The sequence below is a fragment of the Cervus canadensis genome, chromosome 29 (genome assembly GCF_019320065.1).
Source record: "Cervus canadensis isolate Bull #8, Minnesota chromosome 29, ASM1932006v1, whole genome shotgun sequence".
NCBI classification, from domain to species: Eukaryota; Metazoa; Chordata; class Mammalia; order Artiodactyla; family Cervidae; genus Cervus; species Cervus canadensis.
The window spans coordinates 38,823,676-38,847,582 of record NC_057414.1 but is presented as its reverse complement, the minus strand read 5'-3'; the positions used below and the strand labels follow the sequence as shown (position 1 = coordinate 38,847,582).

Below are 23,907 nucleotides of genomic sequence, written 5' to 3'. Positions count from 1 at the left end.
TTTACCAAAACTCAGAGAAGGAGAGTAATGTGCCCAAGATCTCATGACCAGGAGAGACAGAGCTGAGTAAAACCCCAGGTATCCCATTTTTAAAGAACATCAAAGCTGGGACAGTCCTCTAGGACCATATAGTGCATCTATTCCATCTTTGCCTGTTTCCTCAATTCCATTTACGGAAGGGTAGCCTGAGGCTGGGAGAGAAGCCATGACTATTTCTTCCCCACAAGGTTCTCGCCTGGGCCCCCAACTTGACTCCAACATCCTGGTGCACTGAAAACTAAGTAACCTCGGGAATCAGATCCTCCTCCCCAGCCAGGCCTACATCCTCCCCACTGGGGCCGGCTCCCACTGACCATCACTCTACCTTTCTTCACCTTTATCCCTAAGCTCAGGAAGTTCAGGGGCTCTGGTCCGCCCCGGTACCTTTCTCAGCATCAATCTTGTCTCCTCAACTCACTCACCAATCCCATGACTTCGGCTGTGGTTTCTCCTGTTCCCTCCCCAGTGTTGAACACAGTGCTGGGCATAGATTCCAGACTGTTCCCTCAAGACTGCATGATCAATCTGGAGGAAGTAGGCTACGGCACAGGCTGCACTGTGTGGTTTTTTAACAGGGACTCCTGGGCTTCCCTGAGGTCTCAGATGGTAAAGAATCTGCCTGCAATGTGGGAGAACTGGGTTTGATCCCTGGGTTGGGAAGATGCCCTGGAGGAGGGCATGGCAACCCACTCCAGTATTCTTGCCTGGAGAATCCCCGTGGACAGAGGAGCCTGGCGGGCTGCAGCCCAGGGGGTCGCCAAGAGTCGGACACAGCGTAGTTAGGCACAGCACACAGCACCTATCCCTGGATGTTGGGCAGAGGAGGAGGGCTAAGCTGGAGGTGGGCTTTTATCCCTGTCTTTCTCCACCCCGGGTGGCTTACAGAGCCACCCCACTGGCTGTTGGTGGCAGGAAAGCTAGAGCAGGCGGGGCATATGCTCAGTGGAAAGATTCACATGCCTGGGAGGAAAACACAGAGATAAATATTCACCCCAGAAGTGACAGCTTGAGACCCACCGTCCAAAAGCCAGACCCAGACCCAGCCTGGCTTCCTTCCTCCTTTCCGGAACGGCTGCCGTTTTCTGTTAGAAGTTTCCTTTCGGAAAAGGACTTCCTTTCTCTGATACACACCCAACTGCTCCCTTTCTGAGCCTCTGGTCCTCTATGGGAAGAGGAAGCAGGGTGGGGAAGTGTGGTCCCCACCTCTGAGGACTGCGTGCTCCCTGCCGCTGCTGGCGGGGCACACCCCTTTCTCCAAGGGGCTCCAGCTCCAAGCCAACCCCTGAAGTGCCCCAGGGAGAGGGAGAGGCAGCTCGAGCAGGCAGGCCCTCCTCCCTCGCTGGCCTCAGCCCTGGGGCTACAGGTCCTAACTCAATTGTGCATGGTTAATCACAGAGTGTGCCGGCCAGCGGAGTAAACAGGCGGCCTCCGAGGTCCACTCAAAGTCATCAATCCCTGCCCTGGTCAGGCCTCCTTCAGTGCTGGGCCTGGCAGGTGGCGCCAAGGGGGCAGGGAAGGGGGGCCACGGGGCCAGGGTTGTGTTAGACCCTGGAAGAAAAGCTGATTGCTCCACAGCCCAGGGAAACGGATGAGGAGGAAAGATGTGGATACACCAACACTGACATTTGGGGGATCTTCAGGATGGGGCAAAAGCAATGATTGGGAAGCTCTGGCACCTACTAGCCATGTGACCTTGAACAGATGACTGGACCTCTCAGTGCCTCAGTTTTCTCATCTATAAAGTGGGGATAATAATTCTACCCACTTCTTCAGGTTGCTATAAAAATTAAATTAGTGAAAACACGTAAAATACTGAGAACAGTGCCTGCACACAGCTGGGCCTATTTGTTTGCTAAATAAATGGAACAACAGAATGAATGACTGGGAGAAACACTGGCTTAGCAGTTCCCATGATACCCTGTGTCTTTGAAATCACCTAGAGTTCTCAACAAGGTGTGTGCAAAACCTACAGACTGTGGAAGAATCAAGAGGGCATAATGAGTTAACCTAACCTCTCTGGGCCACAGTTTTCTGTATGTAAAGGGAGATCATAATTGCGCCTGTATCAAGGAGCTGTTAGGAGGGTTAAATGAGAAAGTGCACTAACGTGTTTATGAATGCAGTAGCCGGTAGCAAATCCCTTATGCTTGGTTATACAGTGGAAGTGACAAAGAGATTCAACGGATTAGATCTGATAGCATGCCTGAAGAAATGTGGACGGAGGTTCATAACATTGTACAGGAGGCAGTGATCAAAGACATGCCCAAGAAAAAAAAATGCAATAAGGCAAAATGTTTGTCTGAGGAGGTCTTTCAAATAGCTGAGAAAAGAAGAGAAGCAAAAGGCAAAAGAGAAAAGGAAAGATATATCCATCTGAATGCAGAGTTCCAAGAGACAGCAAGGAGACACAAGAAAGCCTTCTTCAGTGATCAATACAAAGAGATAGAGGAAAACAATAGAATGGGAAAGACGAGAGATCGCTTCAAGAAAACCAGAGATACCAAGGGAACATTTCATGCAAAGATGGACACAATAAAGGACAGAAATGGTATGGACCTAACAGAAGCAGAAGATATTAAGAAGAGATGGCAAAAATACACAGAAAAAATAAAAGTCACTCAGTCGTGTCCGACTCTTTGTGACTCCATGGACTGTAGACCATGGAATTCTCCAGGCCATAATACTGGAGTGGTAGCCTTTCCCTTCTCCAGGGGATCTTCCCAACCCAGGGATCGAACCCAGGTCTCCCGTATTGTGGGCAGATTATCTACCAACTGAGCCACAAGGGAAGCCCAAGAATACTAGAGTGAGTAGCCTATCCTTTCTCCAGGGGATCTTCCTGACCCAGGAATCGAACTGGGGTCTCCTGCATTGCAGGCAGATTCTTTACCAACTGGGTTATCCAGAAAGCCCCTAGAATACACAGAAGAAATATACAAAAAATATCTTAATGATTTGGATAACCACTATGGTGTGATCACTCACCCACAGCCAGACATCCTGGAGTTCAAAGTCAAGCAGGCCTTAGGAAGCATCACTATGAACAAAGCTAGTGGAGGTGATGGAATTCCAGCTGAGCTATTTCAAATCCTAAAAGATGATGCTGTTAAAGTGCTACACTCAATATGCCAGCAAATTTGGAAAACTCAGCAGTGGCCACAGGACTGGAAAAGGTCAGTTTTCATTACAATCCCAAAGAAGGGCAATGCCAAAAAATGTTCAAACTACTGCACAACTGTACTTATTTCACATGCTAGCGAAGTCATGCTCAAAATCCTTCAAGCTAGGCTTCAACAATACATGAATCGAGAGCTTCCAGATGTTCAAGCTGGATTTAGAAAAGGCAGAGGAACCAGAGATCAAATTGCCAACATCCATTGGGATCATCGAAAAAACAAGAGAGTTTCAGAAAAACATCTACTTCTGCTTTATTGACTATGCCAAAGCCTTTGACTGTGTGGATCACAACAAACTGTGGAAAATTCTTAAAGAGATGGGAATACCAGACCACCTGACCTGCCTCCCGAGAGAATCTGTATGCAGGTCAAGAAGCAGCAGTTAGAGCCAGACATGGAACAACAGACTGGTTCCAAATCGGGAAGGAATATGTCAAGGCTGTATACTGTCATCCTGCTCATTTAACTTATCTGCAGAGCACATCATTCGAAATGCTGGGCCGGATGAAGCACAAGCTGGAATCAAGATTGCTGGGAGAAATATCAATAACCCCAGATATGCAGATGACACCACCTTTATGGCAGAAAGTGAAGAACTAAAGAGCCTCTTGGTGAAAGTGAAAGAGGAAAGTCCAAAAGTTAACTTAAACTCAACATTCAGAAACCGAAGATCATGGCATCTGGTCCCATCACTTCATGGCAAATAGATGAGGAAACAATGGAAACAGTGACAGACTTTATTCGGGGGGGCTCCAAAATCACTGTGGTTGGTGACTGCAGCCATGAAATTAAAAGGCACTTGCTCCTTGGAAGAAAAGCTATGACAAACCTAGAAAGCATATTAAAAAGCAGAGACATTGCTTTACCAACAAAGGTCCGTAGAGTCAAACCTATGGTTTTTCCAGTAGTCATGTATGGATGTGAGTGTTGGACCATAAAGAAGGCTGAACGCCAAAGAATTGATACTTTCAAAGTGCCGTTTGGAGAAGACTCTTGAGAGTCCCTTGAACTGCAAGATCAAAGTTGTCAATCCTAAAGGAAATCAATTCTGAATATACATTGGAAGGACTGATGCTTAAGCTGAAGCTCCAACACTTTGGCCACCTGATGGGAAGAGCCAGCTCATTGGAAAAGACCCTGACGCTGGAAATGATTGAAGGCAGCAGGAGAAGGGGATGACAGAGGATAAGATGACTGGATGGCATCACAGACTCAATGGACATGAGTTTGAGAAAGCTCTGGGAGTTGGTGAATGACAGGGAAGCCTAGCGTGCTGCAGTCCATGGGGTCGCAAAGAGTCTGGACACGACTGAACGACTGAACAACAACAAATGAAGTGTTTACAAACACAGTAGCCAGCAGCAAGCGCTGCAAGCAAGGTACCCAGTTCCTATTTCTTCCTGGAGCTATATCTGCACCATCCTTTACTCACCCATGCCAACGAAAAGCCTTCACCATAGTCTATGAAGTAGGAATATGTACTATCATTTCTCTCCCTGCGAAGGAAAATACGCTCTGGACACCAGCCCCGGGCACCCCGGCCTCTCGGCGCCCCTGTCCCAGGCAAAAAGCAGCGCTGGCCGCTAGACGGCGCGGCGGGAGCTGCAGGGAGCGGTGGGTGCCACTGGAGCCGCCCGGGCAGCAAGCTCAAGGATTCGGGCGCAGGCTCGGAGAGTGAAGGGCAGCCCGCTGCCACCGATGGACTTGCTGCGCCTGTGAGAGGCGAGGGTCTCGCCGAGAGGTGGGTGGGAGAGGGACCCGGCTTAGGCTCCACTCGCCTGGCTCCGTCCCTTTCCTGGCCTTCGTGGGCTTCGAACTTCAGTCTCCACCTCGGTGGGCAGTTCGAAGACGGGATACATGCCCTCGGGAGTCGGAGTCGGAGGGAAGGGTGTTACCAGGAAAGGAAGCAAACTTAGCTGGGTCGGGAGCTGGGAACCCCGAAATCCGTCCTGCCTCACCAGGTCACTCCCAGGGCGCACGGACTCAGTTACAGAGAGTTTGGGGGAAACCTTGGACATCAAAACCTCAGGGCCGGGATCCCGCCCTACGTTTCCGCCCAGAGCTCGACCTGACTTCTCTCCCCGGGCCAGGGCCCCTATACCGTGTGGCGTGAAAACATGGGGCCGGGTGTCCACTGACCAAGCGTAGCAAAGTCGACGCTGTTAATCTGATTTTTCGAACTGCTGTTGGCCACGGAGATTTGCGCGAGAAGCACGGGCCTCCGTCGCGGAAAGCGCGCCTTTCCTCCGTCCGGGCCGCACGGCCGCAGGGCGTCCAGCTCCTAGGCGGCAGCAAGTGACCTGGACTCAGGTCCTTACACGCGGGACAAGGGAACGCTAACGCGCGCCCTGAGGGAACGCAGCTTTTCCCCGCTCCCCAGTCCCACCAGGATCCAGAGATTCGTCCATGATGCGTTGCCTCGGTTCCCAACAACCACCGCCCGACCCCGGGCGCCCGGTTAACTCGCCCCCACCCGCTGTAAGGACTAGGCAGCGCCCCTGCAGGTTCAGGCCGCGCGAGGCGCCGCTCTCCGGGCCGCCAGAATCCATCCTTTCTTTGGAAGCTGACTTTGAGGCTTCGGGGCCGGCGGCGCGGGGCTCTTGCGGGCCCTCGCCTGCCCCGAGGCTCCCAGAACAGAGCCGTGCTGGGGGAGGTGAAGCTCCCAGTAGGCGAAGGGGAGATTGTTCCTAAGAGGCCTTATCTTAGCAACTAGACTCGGAAAAGCCCGATATCCTGTCCAAGATGATGCCTTTGTAGAAGTCGCTTTCCTCCGGTCCCCCGGGCTGCAGGGACTGCGGGGGATCGGGAGGGGCGCCTTTCTAGGCCTCCTCCATCCGCAGCCCCTCCCTGATTTTAGTTTCTCCTTTTAAATCTGGGAATTAGTCTCTCCGCCCGGAAGGTGAGAGGGAGGGGGTAACAAGGCTGAGGGCCTAAAGCAGTGGGGGGTGAGGTGGGGGGGAACGTATCAAGGAAGGGTACCCCCAGAACGACCGGCTGCCTCCCCTCTGGGAATGGAGGCCCCTTCCCACCACGGGTGAGATCACCAACCCAGGTCCTTTCCAGAGGGTACTGAAGACCAACCCTAGGTCTGGTGGGGGCCAGGAGGATCGCCCACTCCGCCACCTTCTCCCAGAACAGGAAGCAGCACTGAGAAGTGGCAAGTTTATCTCGGTCTGAGCTTCTAAAGTGGCTTCAAGCCAAGGGTGAAGGTTAAGCTGAGGGGCTGCGAGCGCAGAGCGGGAGCGCGACGCTCACTTCCTCCCCGCACCCGCGCGCGGCTTTCAGCCAAGATCCTCGAATTTTTACAAATGCTGTCACCGGTTTCTGACATCCCTGAAAGCCTTCACTCTCCCTCCGACCCCAGTCCCCGGACCGCCCCAGGCACGCTGACCGCATCCTAAGTGAAACCCCCTGGCACGCGAGCTGCTTATACCTCTACTCATCTGTAAAATGGGAATAATAATAGAAGTTCCCCCTGGGAGTTGCAATGAGAAACAAAACTAGTTAATTAAGAGTCCTTAAAGGGCCGGACACGTAGTAAGTGCTCAATACGAGTTATAAATAACAATGATGATGGCTTTCACTTGTAACAAACGCCAATGCCAAGTTTAACCTGCAACTGGCGACCAAACAGCGCTGTCAGGGAAGTATTTCTAGGTGCCCTGACTGATAATGAAACAGACTAGAGGGGGCCCTAACTTGCTCAGGGCGCCTCCACTGGGAAGCCGGAGAGCTAGTTCCCACCCAAGGCATCTTCTCTCTTCCTCCAGGAGAGGAGGCTGAGAGAGGAACCCGGCCCTACGGGCCGACCCGCTGTTCCCTCGGTGGCCTAAAGGGAGTGAGTGAATCCTCGGCCCGGCGACCAAAATAGCAACCGCCAGGAGCCTGTGCCAACAAGGATCCCGCCCGAAAGGCCAGAAAAGGGAAGTGGCCGAGGTCAAGCCCGGCCGTCCGACTGCGGCTGAGGGTCGCGCGGGGGCGGGGCTGGACCCCCACGTGCGCCGCCTGCCGCTGCCTCGCCGAGCCCTTTGTCGCGAGCAGCCGCGTTCGTGCCGCACTCGGTGGCTTAAAATAAAGACAATGTTCCCAGCCTCCCTGCGGCTAAATCCGGCGCGGGTGCGGGGGCGGTGAGAGAGCCGGGTGGGAGAGCTTCTCCCGGCCCTACCTCCTTTCCTCCCTTCCTGCCTCAGTTTCCCCATCTGGTAAGGGGACTCGGCCAAGTCTGGGGCCGAGAACATACAATCGGGGGTGGGCTGGGGCGAGGGGGCGGGGGCGTCACCCCCCTGCCTCCGCGGCTGCACGGACTTAAAGAGCAAACAAACCTCTTGGGACAGAGAGGGGCACCCAGGAGGAGGCAAGGGAAAGCTGGTCACCCTCCTCTCCCGCCTACAAAATAAGTGTTTTTATTTCTAAAGGGACGTGTGCAGAGGCGGTGGGAGAAGAGAAAAGGGAGACCAAGGAGCTTGGGGGGAGGGGGCAAGGAGAGAGCCTGATTCAGACTCGGAAATGGATGTTGAGCGTGGAGGCCTAACACCCCCACACTCAGCCACGTGTATGCGCACAAGTACATGCAGCCCCACCGCGCGCACAAGCCGCCGCAGCAAATCGAGCGCGGACCAGCAGGGGGCAGCAGGTATCCGCGCCCACGGGCAGGGACTGGTCGAGTTCTGACCCTCCCCTGCCCGGCTGGCTGACCCTGGAATGGGAGGGGGTTGCTCAGATTCCTCTCCAAGCGACAGGGTCTCCTGGACTTAAGAGAGGAGGTGGCCTGGGTGCTTGCTCTAGCCGCAGCTGGCTTTGAGAAGCAGAGATGCCCCCACATGTTACTGCCACGTGTGCCCACCCACCAGGGGCACGATGGTGGCTGGCCGCACCCCAGGGACTCGAGTTTCCGCTCCACCTGACTCCATTGGCAACCGGCACTCCAGCCTGAGGAAGCCCAGGTTACCCTTAGACATCAGGATTGAGGTGGGTGCTGGATGCCGGGAAAGGCAAGGGGCCAATGGTGGGGCAGTTCCCAACACCCCTCCCCGGCCCCTCCAGAGTTTCCGGCTCAGAGCTGAGGGACCTGAGTGCAAACACGTGCCAAGCACATTTTAAACCCACCTCTGCTCTTTGATTTTCTCATCTACATCCTGCAAATAACAGATGATCCTGGTCCTTCCTGCTTTACACCCCAGGGCTTCAGCACAGCTCAGGGAAGCAAAGGACCCAGCAATAGCCTCCCCACCTCTGCTCCGTGGCCAGCTCTCCAGGAGGTCTCTAGGACCAGGTGAGGGCTGGGCACGACCCAGATCTCTATGGCAAAGGTCCCCAGGGGTTCTGAGGAAACTCAACACAGAAATCCAAACCAGCCTGGGGGCAGGCAGTGCCGGCCAAGCAGTGGGGCTCAAGGAGGGTAGGGGTAGGAAGGGCAGACTGTCACCTGCCAGGTGCACACCTGTGAGCCCCAAGTGGGAGTCAGGGGAGACAGTTTGACAGGCTGGGAGGAGAGCTGTCTGTCTGCCTGTCTGTCTGTCTTCCAGGTGGAAGCTGGGGGTGGCACAGGCAGAGAGGTAGAAGCTGCCTCACTTGTCAGAATTAGCAAGTTCCACAGTTGGGCAACACTCAGACACACACCGAACACAGACACACGTCCTGGCTTCAGACCCATGGGGCGACACCTGCGTTTCCACCGGCTGCACGGTGACATGAGCACTCAGGGGCACACATGTGCAGGCACTCAGCAGCACATGGAGCAGGCATACGTTCCCCCCCCCACACACACACACTCATCCCCGCGAACCAGACACCCATGTGCCCTCACACCCGGCTGTGCAGCGGGGACAGAAAACCAGCACGCGGGCTCGGCGTCCGCTCAGCCCTCAGCCTGGGGCGCGCGCGCGCCAGCCCTCTGGGTCTGTTCCAAGTTGGAGCCTCTCACGTGAGGCCCAATGTGTCATTTCCAAACAGAAGGAATCCAGCTCTTTCCCAGCAGGGAGAAAGAGCAGGGTGTGGGGCTGGGTGGGTGGGCGCGTGGGCATGTGCAAGGGGGCAGGGCGTGTGTGCTGGGGTAACAGGCATGTGAACACCGACCGACCGGGCTGTGTGTGCCGGGGCTTGGTACACGCGGGCTGGGGGCTCTAAGGTTGGGTGGGGGAAGGAGCCGGGGAAACAGTGTGTCTTTGTGAGAGTGTGTGTGTGTGAGCTCGTGTGTGTGTGTGTGTGTGTGTGTGTGTGTGTGTGTGTGTGTGTGTGTGCAGCCGAGTCTGTGTGCTTTGGGTGTGGGTGTTTGTCTCCCTGTATCCGCCTTCTCTCCCGTTCTGGACTTTTAGCCTTTCTGGGCTCATCTCCCTCCTGTCCTGCACCCTACCTGTAGGGGCTGGAATTGGGTGCCCTAGTGGAGAAGAAGGCCACGCTCCAGGGCCCACTGTAACCCCGGACGCTGCCCGAGGCTTCCCTCTAGCTCCCCCTCCCTTCCTTTCCTCTCTTTCCTCCCTCCCTCTTTCTCTTCCTCCCTCCCCCCCCCAGGCTGGCGTGCCAGGGGGTGGGACATGCCAATCACTGGCTGTGCCTCTCCGGCTGCCAGCACAGGGCGCAGCTCCCCCCGGGAGCCAGGTGTTTGGGTCCCTGGAGACGCCGTCGGCCCCCCGGAGAGACAGCGGGGCTGAGGACCCTTCAGACCCCTCTCCAGCCCCATGGTGAGTATGTTTGGGAGGGCTTGGGAGGGGCTCCACCGAGGTGGGGGCAGTAGAATCAGGGTCCTCATGCAAGGCAGGGACCAGGACTAGAAGGAAATGAAGAGGGACCCCAGAGAGAGGAGGGGGCCAGGGAAGGGTCTAGAGGCCGAGGCTCTGAAACGCTGCTCCAAGTACCCCATCTCTTGGCTTCTGGTGGATACATCTAATGTTTTTCTGGGGTTCAGCTGGAAAAGGAGCTGGGGCGCCCTTAGGACTCTGGACCCGGAGCCCAGAAGGGATCAGCTTGCCATGCAGCAGCCAGAGCCCCCAAGCCCCAGGGACAAAGTAGGGAGGGCAGGGGGCCAAGAGGTAGCCCTTGCCACCAGAATCTTGTGGGAGGTTGACCGCCCCCCCCCTGACTGGGGTGCCAGTCTCAGAACCTCCTCCTCTCCTCCCTCAGGGAACCCTGACTCCCACCATCCCCATCCACCTTCATCCCCTCCAAGATGGACTGAACCAGGCTGCTGGCCAGATGGACAAGCGGGATGCCAAGGTGGGTGCCGGGCCAGACGCCAGCAGGAGACCAGGCCAAGAGCTCCAGGGCTCCTGGGGGACACGGGCGCATGGACAGCCACGCCGGCCAGGGAACATGGTCCCGATGTGTGCAGGAGCCCAGAGGGCCCTCCCTATGTCCATAGTACCTTGGGCTCTCGCAGGGCAGATCACAGCCCTATATCCAGGTAATGCATAGATACGAACGAGCACCCATGCCAGGTACCCACCCCAGGACCCCCAGACTTCACAATGTGGGGACAGGCTGGAGGCCAGGCGCTCTGATTCTTGCCGAGTGCCAGCTTCTGAGCTGGCAGCTGGGGAGGTTGTGGGCAGCTTTCATCGGGTCACTCCGACAGGTGCTGCTTGGGGGGTTATCAGCGCCAGTGGAGAGAGAGTCACTGCTTCCCAGAAAACGTACCTGCAGCACCGCCCAGGCTGACCCAGGGCCTCCAGCCCAAACGGCAGGAAGGAGTCAGACTGTCTCCTGCAGCCGGACAGTCTCCTGCCCCTGGGTAATCAGCTGCTCACTGAGCTGTCAGATGAGAGTTAGTTCTCTGCCCCCTGACCTCAGCCACTGGGCAAGCTGTGATCGCCACTGCGATATAGAAGGCAGGGGAGGAAACAATGAAATGGGGCCACAGAAGATGTGACTCTGGGCTCCTCGGCTGGGTGCTGGAGGGCTGAGAACCAGATCCCCAAGTGCAAAGAGGAGTCCAGAGGATCAAGAAGAGGGTAGACAGAAGGCATGTCAGACTAGAAAGGAACCTCCCCATTGTACGGATGAAGAGACTGAGGCTGAGGAAGGAGCAGGGACATGCTCATGGTCACAGAAGGGATATTTAGGGATCTGGCTGGGGCTTGGACCCCATTCTCCTCACCCTCAGTACAGCCTTGAACTCCCACCTCCCTGAGCAGGATGATGGGGTGGGGGAAGCAGCGAGCTCCATGAGCAGGAGCTGGGGCTCCTGGGCGGGCGGGGAGAGGTGGGTGAATATCTCGCTGGGTTTCTGTTCTGCTGTGATGCCATGGTGATGCCTAGAAAGATGGGGGAGGGAGGGAGAGAGAAGAAAGGAAATGGGGAGGGGAGTGCCAAGAGTGAAAACAGAGGGCATGCAGAGATGAGGATGAGGGCCAGGCACTTCTGATGCCACCTGGCAGAGTGGGCTCTGGGGCCCAGCCTGCTAACTGCCAGGCTCTGACATGATCCGGCTAAAGTTGGGCAACTGGTTAAGGTCCATCAACAGTGAGAGTATTTGGCACTGGTTCTAAGGCTGACGCTCCTCTTCCGGCTCAGCGGTGCATTTATGAGCGGTTAACTGATGGCTGCTGCCCTTCCCAGGGGTAGTCAGCACGCCCCTGGAGTGGCTGTTGAGCCTGGAAAGGTGATAAAGTGTATCAGTTTACACCCTCCTTTCCAAAGCCAGATGTCAGCGGTGGAAGCTTTGTAAACCTTTAATGGGTCAAGAGCTACCTTCAGAGAAAAATTAACCCCGGGGTGGGGAGCACCACCTCTGACAGGATGGTTTGGGGTTCAGGCCCCCACAGAAGGGACAGATGGGTCAGGAGGCCTGGCCAGAGGACCAGCTTCCCTGCACGTGTGAGGTCCCAGGTACCCAGCCCCACGGCCCCCACCTTGTACCTCCTTTTCCCCTGTATCGCCCGTTCTCTCCAGCCAGGGTTCTGCTGACTTCCAGAATCACAAGATGGCTTCACTCCTCCCCCTGAATCTCTCCCCCAGCACCCCTCATTCTCTGCCTTCCCTCCTGCACTCCTTGACTAGTGGTAAGATTCAGGAAGCCCCAGTGTTCAGGCATCCCTCTCCCCATCAATCTCTCCCCTCCCCCTTCCTCTCACCAGCCAGATCCCCGGCCCCTGGGGATTGGTCCAGGGCGCTGGCTAGCCTGCCCTGCTCAAGGCTCTGACCTCATCCCTTAACTCTTTGAGCCCAGGCTGACATTTTCCTCCCCGACACTGGCAGGCACAGTCCCAGCCCAGTCTGTCCTGTCACCTCACTCAGGCCTTCCTGCAGCAGGTGGGGCAGGGCTTCCCTGGTCCATTTGACAGTTGAGAATGCTCCTGGGGATTTTTCTCCCATCCTTTCAAGCCAGGCAAGGTCTCAGGGAGGGGGCAGGGACCTGGCAGGTGAAAGGATACAGGAACTGGATGGAGCGGAGGGACCATACTCGGGAGCCGGTTCAGACTCCCATCACTCCACCCACCCTCTGTTGCTGCAGGCTCAGCCTCATGCTTAAAGTCCTAAAGTCAATCAGGAGATCTCCGGGTACATCCATGGATTTATTCCACAGATGTTTACTGAGCAACTGCTGTGTGCCAAGCAGAGAGCTACGGCTGGACCACCGCCTTCCCATAGTACTGTGATCATACGTCATCCAAATAGATGACATCCAGATAGATGTCACATATACACACACACACACAAACACACACACAGGCAGACAAGATTCTCCGGGAAGGACTGATTCATCCCTATTGACTGATTCAACCCTGGGTTTGGCCAAGCTAATCAAAGTAGGCAAGAAGGCCATTGAGCCCCCCATCCCCACAGCATTTGGAGTAGGCACCCGAGAGGTTAGCCCTGGAGGCAGACTGCTGTTGTTCAGTCACCAAGTCACATCCGACTCTTTGTGACCCCATGAACTGCAGCACACCAGGCCGCGGGCAGACCACCTGAGTCCAAATCCTGATTGCATCAGTGATGAGCTATCAGGTTAGAGCCTCATTGCTTCTTTTGCCAATTGAAGAGAATAGAACCTATTTCCCAAGGATTTGTAACAGGTCAGTTAAATCACGTATGTAATGCTTAGAGCCATGTCTGCTTATAGTAAGCAGCCTGTAAATATTAGTTGCTATGATAATATTAATATTATTAAAAGCTCCCGAAGACCTTTATCAGGAAGCCACAGTTCTGGGCAGAAAAGTGCCTCCTGTTTCCTTTCCACCTTCCTCTACACCAGACACCCTCAGAGGATGTCCCAACCCATCCCCATAAAGACCCTCATCATTTCTCTTTTTTTTTAATTTTTGGCTGTGCTGTGAGGCCTGTGGGATATTAGTTCCCCCACCAGGATCAAACCCATGCCCCCTGCCTTGGAAGGGCAGAGCCTCAACCACTGGACCACCAGAGAAATCCCACCCCCATCCCCATCATTTCTTATTCTCACTCAGCAATGCACACACTCTCACACACAAACACTCATCCTACAGAAAGGTACCAGGTCGGGACTAGAACTTACCCAAGATGACCCAGCAAGACAAGAGCAGAGATGGGGCCTGAAGCAGAGACAATGCAAGGACTTCCTTGGGGAGTCTTCCCCCCAGGCCCTGCAATCCCCACTAACCAACTACCCCACTCCCATGGATGGTTTCACATTCTTCCACCACATACACACCCCTTTCAACCAGAGGGCTAACCCTAAGTCCCTCCCCTGTAGAAATTCTGGAGCTGCTGTTGAACCCTAGCACCCAGACTTTCAGCCCAAGGGAATTCCCCACAGGGAAATCACCCAGTCACTGGAAGCCACATTCTTTCTCAGCCATCATCTTGCTGACCCACCAGTAGCCTTGAAGAGGCTTTGCCTTATTGAAATTGCCCCCAGTAAGGAGTTAAGGAGACCTGCCCAAGGTCACACAGCAGGGACCAGAGCAGGCCTCCAGGAACCTTCTCTGGAGCAAATTACAGTCCAAGAGAGGCTTGGGGGAGGACCCCCACTTCTGACTGTGGAGGAAAGATAAAGTCACAGATGACTCTCTTCCTGGGCTGCATCCCAAGGGCTCAGAAGGTCCAGCCGGTGGCAAGAATCAGGGTCCAGTTCCCCAGAACCTCTGCCCTTCTCTTTCCCCTAGCTGTCCCTGAAGGGGGCCCCTCGCAGCTCATAGGTGGGGCACAGAGGCCCGGCTAAGTGGAAAGAACATGGGCCTTGAAGCCTGCAGGTCCAGGGCTGAGAGGCGCTAAGTGAGCCTTCAGCCCCTGCAGCCTCCCCTCTGGGACTTGGTCCATTTTATAGGTGAGGATGTTCTTAGCTATTTCTCTCCTGTGCTTTCAAGCCATCTTGGAATCTTGATTTCAGGATCCTGTAAAATCTCCCCAGATGTCAGGCTGGTCCCACTCCTCCACTGGACAAATGAGCAATCTGGGGACCAGAGATGGGCTCTGACAGGATCTGGAGAGGAAAGGGCAGGGGACAGTCAGATGAGAGTCAGTGGATCAGAATGAGGAGTCACGAATAATAGCAGAGGCTGTTGACTGAGTGTCATTTCAGTGCCAAGCACTTTGGATACTATGATTCTTATTGGACACAGCTGAAGCGACTGAGCACAGAATAGCACATTCTTATCAGCAGGCTTCCCAGGTGGCACAGTGGTAAGAGAATCTGCCTGCCAGTGCAGGAGACCCAAGAGACACAGGTTCGATCCCTAGGCCAGGAAGATCCCCTGGAGGAAGAAATGGCAAGCCACTCCAGTATTCTCGCCTGGAAAATTCCATGGACAGAGGAGCCTGGCTATAGTCCATGGGGTCGCAAAGAGTCAGACATGACTAAGCATGCATGTATCCCCATCAGCTGAGGGAGGCAGGGCTACAGGGAAGGAAAGGTTAAGTCATTGCTGATGATCACACAGCTAGGAAGGGACAGCTTGGAGATTCAAACCCAGGACTGTGATCGGCAATGCAGGAATTAGGGTGAGGCGAGTGAGGTGTTCGCCTTGGAGCGAAATTTAAGGAGTGGGTACAAAAATACCTCACTAGTCAAGATAAATAATACTGTAATGTAATATTTTTGAAAATCAAACAACAAATTACAGCCCACAGGCGGCCTGTTTTTGTAAATCAAGTTTGGTCAGAACCAGGGCCAGGATTAGGGCGAGGCATGGGCGATGAGGTGTTTGTGCAGATGCAGGGTTGGATCCTGTCTCAGTTTAAAATTGTGTGCATGATGGATGTTTTGCATTGATTTCTATTCTTTAAATGTCGCGTTGAAATGTTACTTTCTTGATGACTGAGTTTGGGGCATCTACTTAAATTCTGCATGCAAAGCAAGTGCCTCACTCACCCCACCGAGTCCTAACCCTGCTGCGGTGTGCGGACCAAGTACAATGGCAGAGCGCTTGGTCACACGGTGCCCAGGCAGACAGGAGACCCCTGCAGTTGCAGAGGGTGCAGGCCTGTAAGCTTCTGGTCAGTCTTCCCAGGTCTTGTCCCAGGGAGCCGCCGGAGGCTACAGAAATGTCCCCAAGGCACCCAGGCTTGGGATGTGGATGCCAGCACTTAGTCTAGGAGCCAGGAGACCTTAGACTACACAATACCTTTTTTTTTTCCTCTGGGCCTCAGTTGCTCCATTTCTGAAACAGGCACAAACAGCACTGAGTCTCGACTATCAAAGGGATCACAGTTGTTCAGAGTCACCTGTCAAGAGTAGTTTCCACCAGTGACCTCACAGGGAAAAGCCCAAGCACCTACAGTCTGATCCCAGCCTCCTGCCTGACTTCCCTTAGGGGACAAGGTTGCAACAGAGCTCAGTAAGCAAGATAAATCATATTTTAGTGTAACATTTTTAGTTCAAATTGGCAAACTATAGCTCCTAAGTCAACCATCAGGGTTTTTTATATTTACTTTTATTTATTTATTTATTTAGCTACACTAAATAAGTGTAGTGTAGTATATTTAGCTACAGGGTCTTAGCTGTGGCAGGTTGAATCTAGTTCCCTGACCAGAGATCAAACCCAAGACCCCTGCGTTGGGAGCATGGAGCTCAGCCACTGGACCACCTGACCATCAGTTTTATAAATAAAGTTTCATTGGAACATACTGCTTGGGCTCCAATCCTGGCTCCTACCTTAGCTGTGTGATCCTGTACAAATTCTTGTGCTTTTCTCAGCCTTAGTTTCTTCATCTATAAAATGGAAAGAAAAACAATCCCTAGGTCATAGATTCCCTGTTAAGGTTAAGTGAAAAAGGATACATAGGTACTCTGAGTAGTGACTGGCCCTCAGGGGTGCTAACTAATAGCAGTGACCATTGTTATTGTTAGTTGCTATTATCATAGAATTTGGGGGAGAGGCCATGCCACGTGGCGTGCGGGATCATAGTTCTCCAACCAGGGATCAGGTTTGAACCTATGCCCCCTGCAGAGGAAGTGGGGATCCCCAGCCACTGAACCACCAGTGAATTCCCCATAGTATTAGAAATTTTCGTCAAAGAAGCAGACACTTCTGGGCAGGAGGGAGCTCTTGTTGCTACCATTGCTATGTTCATGGGAACCATGGACCAGGGCTGTTCTAAGCACTTGGCATCTATTGACTCTTTAAGCTAGGCAATAATTCCTCAAGCATCAGCCAGGGACAGGCATTATTACCATTTTTCAGCTAAGGAAACCCAGGCGCATAGCAGTGGCATCTCTAGAGGAGACTACGCACCCAGTACATGGCATGGCCTGGATTCAAATGCAGACAGTCTGACTCCAGAGCCCGGGTTCTTCAGCCAGGACTTCCCCTTGTGCCCCCTCACATGCAGATTGTCCCAGACCCAGGGGCATTGACAGCCACAGCTTTTCATGGTCTTTCTGTCACACTCTCAACTCCTCATGCTGAGAGTTGCTGTCACAAGGACACCCCTAGCCACACATCACCAAGGCATCCCTCAGCAGTGAGCTCTCACAGACTCTAGTCTCCTCATCACAGACCAGGTCCCCAGGAACACCAGGGCTTGCTGGGTCCCTGCCCAGCGTCTCTCCCTTGGAATTTTCCCAGCAATACCAGCCCTGAAGGTAGGAGGAGACCCAGTCTCTTCAGCAAACAGACGAATGCCTGAATCCAGCAGCAAGGCAGGGGCTGAGCGGCTGGGCCTCTGCCCGGCCAGTGGTCGCTAAGAGTCATGGCTTCTCTCTCTACCCACCCTCAGTGCCCCGGTTGGACTCCAGCTTCAGGCAAAGTCTGGGGGATCTTCCGGTTCCCCTTGCTGCCCTCTGCTCAGCTGCGGCCTCGCACACCACATCTGTCACCAAACTCGCTTATCTGGGAGCTGAGGCCCTCGCCCATCCTGCTTGCTTTTACTCCAGATTGTCCATCACCAGGCAAGCGTCCGGGCCTGGCTCAATTTCCCCTGATGCCCTCAGGAGAGGGTTTGAGCCAGCCCCAAACTGCGCGTGTGCGCATACGCCACGCCCCTTTGCTTGTATCTCTTTCCCTCTCTCTTCTCTGGAGACCACCCCCGCCCCCGCCCCGCACCCGCCTTCCCATCACTCCTTATTTCAGGGAAGAATCCCGTTGGATCTTCACGTGCTCAGAGAGTGAGCGAGGGAAGTGGGTTCTGATCACACACCACCCGTGTCGCCGTGGCCCGGCCTTAGAGCCGGCTGGAGCCACAGTTGCCTTGGTGAAATGGGGGTCATAAGAGACCTTCCTCCTACAAATGCTCCACGTATTTTTATTTATTTATTTAATTTTTGGACTATGCTGGGTCTTCACTGCAGTTGCACAGGCTTCTCTAGTTGTGGTGCTTGGGCCTAGTGCCCCCTTCCCCCAAGGGATCGAACCCATGTTCCCTGCATTGGCAGGTGGATTCTTAACCACTGCACAACCAGGGAAGTCTGGAATGTTCAACAACTCAATTAGGTAATTCAATTAAGCGCTTAGCCCTGTGTCTGGCATGTAGTAACTACTCAGAAAATGAAAGCTTTAATAAAATTGACTGAAATGCTTTGAAAATGTGGCAGTCCCATGTACAAAGCCAGTCTCCCCACTCCTGCCACATGAGTTAAGTTAGAGAAGCGTCAGCAGCAATTTCCCAATGAGAAAATTGAGGCTCGGAGTCTGAATGGTGACGCTGGAATGGGGACTCAGATCTCTGGATGCCAAAGCCATCCCCTCCCCCTCAGGCCGCTGGTAAATCCATTCGTGGCTGGGAAAGTGCATTCTAAGTGACCAGGTGTGGGCACCAGTGAGGATGGTGTGACGCTGTCTGGCTGCCGCTCTGAGAGGGCAGAGGCTGTGCTCCCAACACCTTCCACTCCGGGCTCTGGGAGGCGTCCTGCCGCCCAACCCAAGCGCGTATCCTCTCTTTTCAGGTGATGAGCGGCCCCTGAGGAAGCCCCGACCTGTGATTAGAGGAAGGGGCTGCCTCCCCCACTCCCCCCAGCCACCATGAATACCTCAGCGCCACCGGCCGTCAGCCCCAACATCACTGTCCTGGCACAGGGAAAGGGTCCCTGGCAAGTGGCCTTCATCGGGATCACCACGGGCCTCCTGTCTCTGGCCACGGTGACAGGCAACCTGCTGGTGCTCATCTCCTTCAAGGTCAACACGGAGCTCAAGACGGTCAACAACTACTTCCTGCTGAGCCTGGCCTGTGCCGACCTCATCATCGGTACCTTCTCCATGAACCTCTACACCACGTACCTGCTCATGGGCCACTGGGCTCTGGGCACGCTGGCCTGCGACCTCTGGCTGGCCCTGGACTATGTGGCCAGCAACGCCTCGGTCATGAACCTGCTGCTCATCAGCTTTGACCGCTACTTCTCGGTGACCCGGCCCCTGAGCTACCGTGCCAAGCGCACTCCCCGCCGGGCAGCCCTGATGATCGGCCTGGCCTGGCTGGTCTCGTTCGTGCTCTGGGCCCCGGCCATCCTCTTCTGGCAGTACCTGGTAGGGGAGCGGACGGTTCTGGCCGGGCAGTGCTACATCCAGTTCCTCTCCCAGCCCATCATCACCTTTGGCACGGCCATGGCCGCCTTCTACCTCCCCGTCACGGTCATGTGCACCCTCTACTGGCGCATCTACCGGGAGACAGAGAACCGGGCCCGGGAGCTGGCGGCCCTGCAGGGCTCGGAGACGCCGGGGAAGGGGGGCGGCAGCAGCAGCAGCTCAGAGCGGTCCCAGCCAGGGGCCGAGGGCTCCCCAGAGACCCCTCCAGGGCGGTGCTGCCGCTGCTGCCGAGCCCCCCGGCTGCTCCAGGCCTACAGCTGGAAGGAGGAAGAGGAGGAGGACGAAGGCTCCATGGAGTCCCTCACCTCCTCGGAGGGTGAGGAGCCTGGCTCCGAGGTGGTGATCAAGATGCCCATGGTGGACCCCGAGGCGCAGGCCCCCACCAAGCAGCCGCCCCGGAGCTCCCCGAATACGGTCAAGAGGCCAACCCGGAAGGGGCGCGAGCGGGCGGGCAAGGGCCAGAAGCCCCGTGGGAAGGAGCAGCTGGCCAAGCGGAAGACCTTCTCGCTGGTCAAGGAGAAGAAGGCGGCTCGGACCCTGAGCGCCATCCTGCTGGCCTTCATCCTCACCTGGACACCGTACAACATCATGGTGCTGGTGTCCACTTTCTGCAAGGACTGTGTCCCCGAGACCCTGTGGGAGCTGGGCTACTGGCTGTGCTACGTCAACAGTACCATCAACCCCATGTGCTACGCACTCTGCAACAAAGCCTTCCGGGACACCTTCCGCCTGCTGCTGCTCTGCCGCTGGGACAAGCGTCGCTGGCGCAAGATCCCCAAGCGCCCCGGCTCTGTGCACCGCACCCCCTCCCGCCAGTGCTGATGGCCCTCCTGCCTGCATCCCTCCACCCCGGCGGGCCCTGGTAGAAAGCGGGCAGGGGCGGTAACCTCAGACCCAGGGCCCTGCTCGGGGGGGAGGGACCCCCAGGATTCCAGGGCCCCTAGGTCACCTTCCTGCACAACCCAGGGAGACCCCACCAACTTTCCAAACTGGGGAACCCGGGGAACTGGTTCTTGTGTTCCCTGCCAGGTGGGAATGGGCTCTTCACCAGGAAGAAAGCCTGGGAGGGGGTATCCGGGCTTTGGATTCCTTGTTTGTGTTCAGGCAGGAAGTCCATGCAGAGCCAGCAGAGCGGGCCAGGAGAAAGGAGGTTTAACCAAGCGGTCCTCCATGGCCCCAGGGGCTGGCCTGGATCGAGCGGGGGATGGCACGCCCTGCCAGCAGGGAACTGACATCAACTACTGAGAGAAAAGCTTGGCTCAAGGGAGTATCCCTGCCTCCCAGGGGTCCACTCCCTCCCCAGGCACAGCCCACTCCGCTGGGCCCTCAAATACTCTCCAGGGTGTCCTTGTGTGGGCCACCCCCAAGGCAAATGTCCAAGCATCAGCGGGACAATGACACCAGAGGGGACCAGTGTGGCCAGTCTCACGTCAAGCCCTGAGGCAGCAGAAGGAGGGAGCACCAGGCATCCCGCCTGTCCCACTAAGTCATTTCCCTGGGAGTGAGGGGCAGGGGTGCCTGCTGTCCAGCCCCTGCTCTGGAGAAGCCCTCAGACCCTCCCTCCCTGGCTCACAGACACCACCCTGGGTAGATCTGCTTCCTCGGATCTAGCCAGGCCTCCCGCATGCTGCCTGCCTCCGCCCCCTACCCACACTGGCCTGGCCCAGCACAGGTTCCCTCCTGTGAGCTCGCCCATCCGACCCATGCATGGCCTCCCAGCCACCCTCATCTCCCAGCCCAGCCTGGTCCCAAATGTTCTGTGAATAAAGCCACATAACCAGCGGCCGCTAAGGGGCCTTCTCTGGGTTAGTTAGCTCTTTTTGTTCCCTCCCTCACACCCCCGCCGGCCGCACCATGCAGATTGCAGGATCTGAGGTCCCCGACTAGGGATCGAACCTGTGCCCCCATCAGTGGAAACCCGTAGTACGAACCACTGGACTGCCAAGGAATTCCCTCAAGGACCTGGCCGTAAGGCAGGGCAGGGTGGGGCGGGAGGGTCCAAGCACCGTGAGAAGTGGGTCACTGCCCTGAGGGTGGTCTCAGGAGGAGCAGCACCGAGTGGCCGGATCTACTGAAACCTGTGAACCCAGCACCCAGCGTCCGGCTCAGGTGAGGAAGGCTGTAGTGGGCAGAGCTGGCTACCGGAAGTAGGAGGACCATGAAATAAACTGCCCCTGCCCACAGCCCAGCATATTTTTTGGCAGCTTTGCCGTAAGGGGAACTCATCACCCCCCACCCCAGAGAGAAAAGAAATGCTCCAAAACCCCATTTACAGATGGGAAGACTGGGGCCCAGTGACCCACAAAGACCTTTCAGGGTTACCCCCAAAGCAACACCCAGGTTTCCAGGCAGTTCAAAGCCCCTCAAAGCATTCCACAAAGATGCCCCTCAGGCACTTCACTGGTGAGGGGGCCCCCAAAGCCTAAAGCCTAGCGAGGTTAATCCCACAGCACAGAGCAGTGGCTCTCTGGTTGTCACCGGGTGTCCTCAAGACCACCCTTAGGTTCAGTCATTCACTAGGACACGGAACTCAGCAAAGCTGTTATCTTCGTGGTTATAATTATTACTGTGGAAGGATGCAAAGTCAGCAAAGCATAAAAGTGCACAGGCAGAGTCCAGGAGAGACCAGCTGCCAGCTTCCACTGGCCTCTCCCAGTGGAGTCATGGGGACAGCACTTAATGCTTCCAGCAACAATGAGTCGCCACACCAGAAACACAGTTTGCAGCTGCATGAACCACTGCCAACCAGGAAATTCGGCCAAGGCTTGGTGTCTGGTGTTTGATGGAGGCTGCTGACCACCCACATGGCTGACCTTAGTTACTTAGTCTCCAGCCCCTTCAGAGGCTATCCCAAGAGGCCCCTGGCTCCCATATAAGCAAAAATACTCTTATCAAACAGGATATTCCAAGAGTTTAGGGGCTATCTCCCAGGAGCCAGGCAAACCTTTCTTTGGAGTGTAGAGGTTTGGACAGTCCAGACACTGGATTGAAAGCTGAGTTAACCCTTAAGTGCACAGTGGTCCTGACCAGTAGCATCAGTATCACCCAGGAACTTGTCAGACATATAAGCTCTTGGGGTCACCCCAGATTTACTGAATCAGAAACTCTAGGGGTAGAGCCCGGCCATGTCTCAATAAGCTTCCCAGGTGATTGTGACGTGGGTTAAAGTCTGAGAAATTCTGACCTAAAGGAATAAATCATGTACGGATGTGAGAGTTGGGCCATAAAAAAGCTGAGTGCCAAAGAATTGATGCTTTCAGACTGTGGTGCTGGAGACGACTCTTGAGAGTCCCTTGGACAGCAAAGAAATCAAACCAGTCAATCCTAAAGGAAATCAAACCTGAATATTCATTGGAAGGACTCATGCTGATGTTGAAGCTCCAATACTCTGGCCACCTGATGCGAAGAGCTAACTCTTTGGAAAAGACCCTGATACTGGGAAAGATTGAGGGCAGGAGGAGAAGGGGGCAACAGAGGATGAGATGGTTGGATGGCATCATTGACTCAATGGACATGAATTTGGGCAAACTCCCAGAGATTGTGAAAGACAGGGAAGCCTGGCGAGCTGCAGTCCATGGGGTCACAAAGAGTCGGACATGATTTAGTGACTGAGCAAGACAAATGAGGTCCTAGGTGGGGCAAATCCCTTATAGAGAGAGAGAGTGAAGATTCACCCATATACAGCTGTCAGGACTCCAAGAAGCCTTTGAAAAGGAAGTTTCCGATACCACGGGCCGGGAGATCCACTCCAGAGGTGACAGGACAGGCTGGCCAGAGGCTAGCAGACACACAGCACTGTAGAGAAGGACCATAGGACACAGAAGCCCCTCCTCCTCTCCCGCAGCACAGCTTCCTGGGTGGTCAGCTCAAGACCCTGAAAAGGGCCCTCCCTGACCACCTCTTAGCTTGAGCGCCCTTTAGGTTACATGCCCTGTCCTGTGTTGAAGGCAGTGGTCCTGGGAGGCGGGGGAGGTGCTGAAGAAGCCAAGCAGTGTTGGGAGAGCAGGGGTGTCAGAATCAGACTGGCCTGACCTCTACTGGAGGCCAGGAGTGGGAGGTCAAAGCTGGTATTCAGATGATGAATGGGGCTGGCAGGTCACAGGTCAAAGTGTCCCTTGTCCCAGGCACAGGTCCTACCTGCCCACGCCCCCTCCCCTCAGGCATGTCTCTTAATCCTGTCCCCCCACCCCCACCCCCATGTCACATGGCTTTCGGAATCTTAGTTCCCAGATCAGGGATCCAGCCTGGCCCCCTGCAGTGGAAGCAGTCTTAGTCACTGGAACACCAGGAAAGTACCCCCTCCCCTCAGGCGTGTCTCTTATTTCCAGTGTCCTCAGCTCTGAAAGGGGAATTAACTCCGCAGAAGCCTCAAGAGGATGAGATGGGCTGTAGAAAAAGCACCTCAATGCCTCTACGGGCAGTGTGACCGCAGCACCAGGCGGCTCCGCAGGTGAAAGCCAGACACTCAGTCCACGCTCAGGCCCACACCTTTCCCCACTCCTCCAGCCTGGGCTTCAAAAAGAGTCCAGAATCCCATTCCACCAGCCAAGGGAGAAGAAACGGGGCTTGGAGAAACGAGTAGGGGTGCCCGGCACGCCTGGGTTGGGGGAGGTGTGCAGTCCGGGAAGACTTCCCGGAGATGAGGTCTGAGCTCTGAAAGCCTCCGAAGCAAGATTAGCGGACGATGGACGGAGCAAACGGGGTGGGGGCTTGAGTCCTCCGGCCCTGGCTGGACATGGCCTCTCCCTCCTCCCCAAACG

The 23,907-nt window shown here is 55.3% G+C and overlaps 1 protein-coding gene across 3 annotated transcripts in view; it reads left to right on the top strand.

Annotated features, from left to right (window-relative positions):
- Positions 1–9,270: 9,270 nt before the first annotated feature.
- CHRM1 (cholinergic receptor muscarinic 1) overlaps positions 9,271–23,907 on the top strand; it is a 29,600-nt gene continuing 14,963 nt past the window's right edge. The window contains exons 1-4 of one of the 3 annotated variants that reach the window (XM_043452632.1): positions 9,294–9,317; positions 9,784–9,895; positions 10,335–10,427; positions 18,511–20,906. In XM_043452632.1, coding sequence (XP_043308567.1) covers positions 18,587–19,969 — 1,383 coding nt within the window. In that variant the 5' untranslated portion in view covers positions 9,294–9,317; positions 9,784–9,895; positions 10,335–10,427; positions 18,511–18,586 and the 3' untranslated portion in view covers positions 19,970–20,906. Of the gene's footprint in view, positions 9,896–10,334; positions 10,428–18,510; positions 20,907–23,907 lie in introns of all 3 variants that reach the window. The other 2 variants (XM_043452633.1, XM_043452631.1) reach the window with 2 other exon arrangements.